We start from the raw sequence: 4,574 nt of genomic DNA on the forward strand, positions 1-4,574 counted from the left end.
TCATTTTTTTGGGTTGTTGTGCGGCCTCACAAGCCGTACTCGTCAATTAAGCTTTGTTTGTCTAATGAGTTGTGCTCATTTGTTGGGCTGTTGCGCGACCTCACGAGTTGTGCATGTCAGTTGGGCCTTGTTTTCCTAGTGGGCTGTGCTCCTTTATTGGGATGTAAGTTTGACCGCTTTGAAGCAACGTTGAAGTCTTTTCCCGATGTTTGCCGCCCTGCAAAAGTGTAATAAGTGCCTGTCAAATCGGTTGTACCTTGGGAAGTCAAGGATTCTTGGAACTAGCACCATGTCAGTGCATGTACAAGGATTTCGATATCTTTTCCCTCGAGACGCACACCCTATTGATGCATTCGTACCTTATCGAGATGCCAATTTTCTTGGGGATCCATGCAGGCTCTCTCTATAAAGGTCGTGGGCTCCTTCATTCGCTCCTCATCTCACCCAAAAGGTCCCTTCTGTCTGCTAGGTATACTCTCATTTTGCCTTTTCCTTGGTTGTTTTTCTTCTCTTTTGTGTGCCATTGCATGTTTGTCTTGTTCTTCATGTTCTTTGCTGTTCTTATGAGAAGTTTGCCTTTTTGATATGCTTTTACATAGTGTCTGTCATGTTTTTATGCAAAATCTACCTGTTTGATCTTGTTTGGCACAATATCTTCTGTGTTTTTGTGGAAAGATCACCTATTTCATCCATTTGCATAAATTGTTTGTCTTGTTGTCTTGCTCGTTAAAGTATTGCCTTCACCAAGAGGGGATCCCCACTTCAGCAAGGATAACGACTTCTACTCCAAATGCGAGCATAAATGGGGTTTCCCCTGTCACTGCTCGTTGGGTAGTGTACGCTCAGATTATAGAGGGGAGCTCTTCCACACACCTGCCTTGCGCAGACTTGAGTCGCGTCCTTAAATTGTGCAGTATCGTTTGGTTCATGTTTTCCACCTAACCATTACTTTGGGGATGTGCTACTGGTGCGAATAAGAGTTTAATGGACAAGTTAGAGTAGAATTTCTTGAAGCGCTCTATATCGAACTGTCTCCTATGGCCAATGACTATGGCCCTTGAGATTCCAAACCAGCAAACCACCAACATCCACCCGAATCATGTGATGTTCCGCTCGGTTATGTGAGCTAGGTCTTCGACCTCTACCCACTTAGTGAAGTAATCAATTGCCACCAACCGAAATTTCATTTGCCTTGTCGCTTGAGGTAGAGGCCCCAAGATATGTAGTCCCCACTGAGCGAAGGGGAAAGGACCGGTTAGAGGGGAGAGGAGATTGGATGGCCCGTGTGGTACTCCCGCGCATTGTTGGCACCTGTCACACCGTTTGACGAACTCAACAACGTCTTTTCTCATCGTGGGCCGGTAGAATGCTTACTGTAAAGCCTTGCGAGCTAGAGTCCTACTGACTAGATGATTTCCACATACCCCTTCATGGATCTCCCTTAGTACGTACTCTCCTTCTTCATCACTCAGGCACTGCAGGTATGGCAGTGTTAAGGACCGCCTATACAACTCTTTGTCTATGAGTGTGTACCTTGTCACTATCCTCCTCACCTTTAGAGATTCCTTCTTGTCCTCTGGTAAGGATCCATCACGGACGTATCGCATCAGAGGCACCCTACAATCCCCCTAATTTACTTTAGAGTTCAACAAGTTAACACTGCCTTCCTCATAAGAGGGTTTTTTGACTCGCTCTAAGAAAATAACATCCCTCCATTCTGGGCCGATGGCTGAGGCTAATCTCGCGAGTACATCAGCCTTTGCATTCTCGGCCCTCAACACATGCTCTATATCGAAATAAGCGAATGCTTTAGCATATTCTTGGGCCTTGGATAAATACTTCTTCATTTTTTGATCCCTAGTCTCAAATTCTCCTTTCACCTGCTCCACCACTAACTAGGAATCACTTGATACCTTAATTTTTGCTACCCCCAGTGCCTCCGCCAAGCATAGCCCTGCTAGCAAAGCTTCATACTCAGCATCATTGTTTGTTGTTGAGAACTCCAACTTTAGTGCATATAGGGTCTCTGTACTGTCTGATGCCGTGAGGATAAACCCCGCTCCTTCTCCGGCTGCATTAGATAACCCGTCGATGTGTAGCATCTATACCTTTGGTTTTTATGCTACCTCGGGGAGTCTTTTGGTCGTGAAGTCTACTAGTACTTGGGCCTTGACAGCAGGCCTTGGTAGGTACTATATGTCGACCTCGCCCAACTCAATGGACCACTTCATAATCCTTCCCAAACTCTCTGGTCATTGAAAAATTTGTCTCAACAGTAGGTTTGTCAACACAATTACCTTGCATGCTTGAAAGTAGGGCCTCAACTTCCGTGTGGCACAAATGATGGAGGAAGCCGCCTTTTCTATTGTACTGTAATTCTTCTCAACTCCACTCAGCACCTTGCTAGTGTAGTATATGGGTCTGTGCTGCCTACCTTCTTCTCTGACTAGAACCGAACTGACCACATTTGGAGTCGAAGCTATGTATAGGTAGAGGTCTTCTCCTGTCTTCGCCTTTGTTAGTAGCGGCAGAGAGCCAAGATACTATTTGAGTTGTTTAAAGGATCTATTATGCTCCTTCCCCCATACAAATCCTCCTTTCTTCCTTAATGCCTTGAAGAAGGGTAAGCCCTTGTCCCCCGAGCAGAAGACAAATCTGCTGAGGGAGGCTATCCTTCCTATCAAGATTTGGATCTTCTTCTTAGTTCGTAGGGCCTCCATTTCTACTAGCACGCTTATTTTATCTGGGTTAGCTTCTATCCCTTTATGCATCACCATAAACCCAAGAAACTTCCTTGCAGAGACACCAAACTCGCACTTTGAAGGGTTTTGTTTCATTTGGTTCCTGCGCAACAGCTCAAATGTCCCCTTCAGATCTTTGTATTGCTCCTCTGCTTTTAAGCTTTTCATCAGCATGTCGTCAACGTATACCTCCATCATTTTCCTGAGCTAATCTTTAATTATCCTATTCACCAATCTCTGATATGTTGACCCTGCGTTCTTTAATCCGAAGGGCATTACTCGGTAGCAATATAACCATCTCTCAGTGATAAAGGATGTTTTCTCCACATCAGCTCGATGCATTGGGATTTGATTGTATCCCAAGTAGGCATCCATAAAGTTGAGAAGTTCATGCTCAGAGGTCGAATCCACCAACTGATCAATTCAGGGGAGAGGGAAGCTGTCCTTTGGACATGCCTTATTTAAGTCTGTGAAATCTATGTAGGTGCACCACTTTCCATTCGGCTTCCTTACTAGAACCACGTTGCTTAACCACTATGGATAGTTGACCTCCCTAACGAATTTGGCTTGCACCAGCTTCATCACCTCTTCATCAATTACCTTGATTCACTCAATCACAAAGCTCCTTTTCTTCTGCTTTACAGGCTGATGATTGGGGTCAACCTGCAACTTTTGCTCTGTGATCGTAGGGTCAATACCCGGCATATCTTCAGCTGACCAAGCGAACATATTTGCTAACTCGCTCAGTAGCCCACTTAGTTCTACTCTCAAAATGTCGGGTAGGCGACTCCCAATCTGCACACACCTCTCCTAATTCCCGTTTAGGGGTATGCGTGTGATGTTTTCATCCAACGTGCTGATTTGGGGGTATTCCCCCCTCACCTCTAGGTCTTTTACAGTCAAGGTCTCCCTTGCTTCCATCTTCTCTTTTAGGGCTATTACGTAGCAATTCTGAGTCACTGCTTGATCTCCCTTGACCACCCTTCTCCCGTGCGAAGTAGGGAATTTCATCTTGAGGTGGTACATCGATGTTATGGCCTGGACCTCATTAAGCAAGGGGCGGCCTAGTATAATGTTGTATACTAATGGTCGATCGACCACTAGGAATTTCGTCAGTGAAGTGACTTGTTGTGGGGTTGCCCCCATTGTTACCAGTAGTGTGATTGTTCCCATGGGATGAGCTACATCCCTTTTGAACCCAACCAGGGGGGTTGAGATTGGTTTGAGTTGTTCCCTGTTGATCTTCATTCCCTCAAGCACAAACAAAAACATAATGTTGGTCGAGTTCCCATTATCTATCAACACACATCTCACTTTGTAATTTGCCCCCAGCAGGGAGACTACTAGTGCATCGTCGTGTGGTTGCTGCACTCCTTCTTCGACTTCATTGTCAAAGATGATATCATCATCTTGTTTGTTGCTTTTGCCGCTTGGTTCTCCTCTCTCCGTTGAGAGTACCTGCTTAGCATATCTTTTGTGTGCACCTCTGCTGTCTCCGCCACTAGAGGACCCACCAAAGATCATTGCGATTTCTCCTATGATTCGTTCTTCCTTCTCGTCACAATTTGGTCTCTTCTGCTAGTGAGGTTCCCCTTGCTGATCTCCCTTCTTTATGAATCTCGACAAGTATCCTTTTTTTATTTATTTATGAAGGCTTTAATCTCATTCTTTAGCTGAATACAGTCCTCTGTATCATGCCCATGATCCCTATGGAATTGACAGAACTTGGACATGTTCCGTTTGTATGAAGGGGTTTGCATATGTTCAGGCCATGAGATAAAGTCCTTCTTCCTTATATGCATTAACACATCAGCTCGTGGTGAGTTTAGTGAT

The 4,574-nt window shown here is 45.0% G+C and overlaps 1 protein-coding gene across 1 annotated transcript; it reads right to left on the bottom strand.

Moving 5' to 3' along the window:
* Positions 1-3,347: 3,347 nt before the first annotated feature.
* LOC131162706 (uncharacterized) lies at positions 3,348-4,265 on the bottom strand. Its single transcript, XM_058119310.1, has 2 exons — positions 3,624-4,265; positions 3,348-3,536 (listed from the first exon to the last, which is right to left on the bottom strand). Exons 1-2 carry the CDS (start codon positions 4,263-4,265, stop codon positions 3,348-3,350), a joined length of 831 nt encoding a protein of 276 aa, XP_057975293.1.
* Positions 4,266-4,574: the final 309 nt, after the last annotated feature.

The sequence above is a fragment of the Malania oleifera genome, chromosome 8 (assembly GCF_029873635.1).
Source record: "Malania oleifera isolate guangnan ecotype guangnan chromosome 8, ASM2987363v1, whole genome shotgun sequence".
Lineage (NCBI taxonomy): Eukaryota > Viridiplantae > Streptophyta > Magnoliopsida > Santalales > Ximeniaceae > Malania > Malania oleifera.

Bases quoted from the DNA above. Each gene is read 5' to 3' on its own strand.
- LOC131162706 (XM_058119310.1), bottom strand. From the start codon at position 4,265: ATGATCTTTGGTGGGTCCTCTAGTGGCGGAGACAGCAGAGGTGCACAC. The intron at 3,537-3,623 runs GTGAGGGGGGAA...AGGTGTGTGCAG, and splicing joins TGACTGTAAAAGACCTAGAG to ATTGGGAGTCGCCTACCCGA.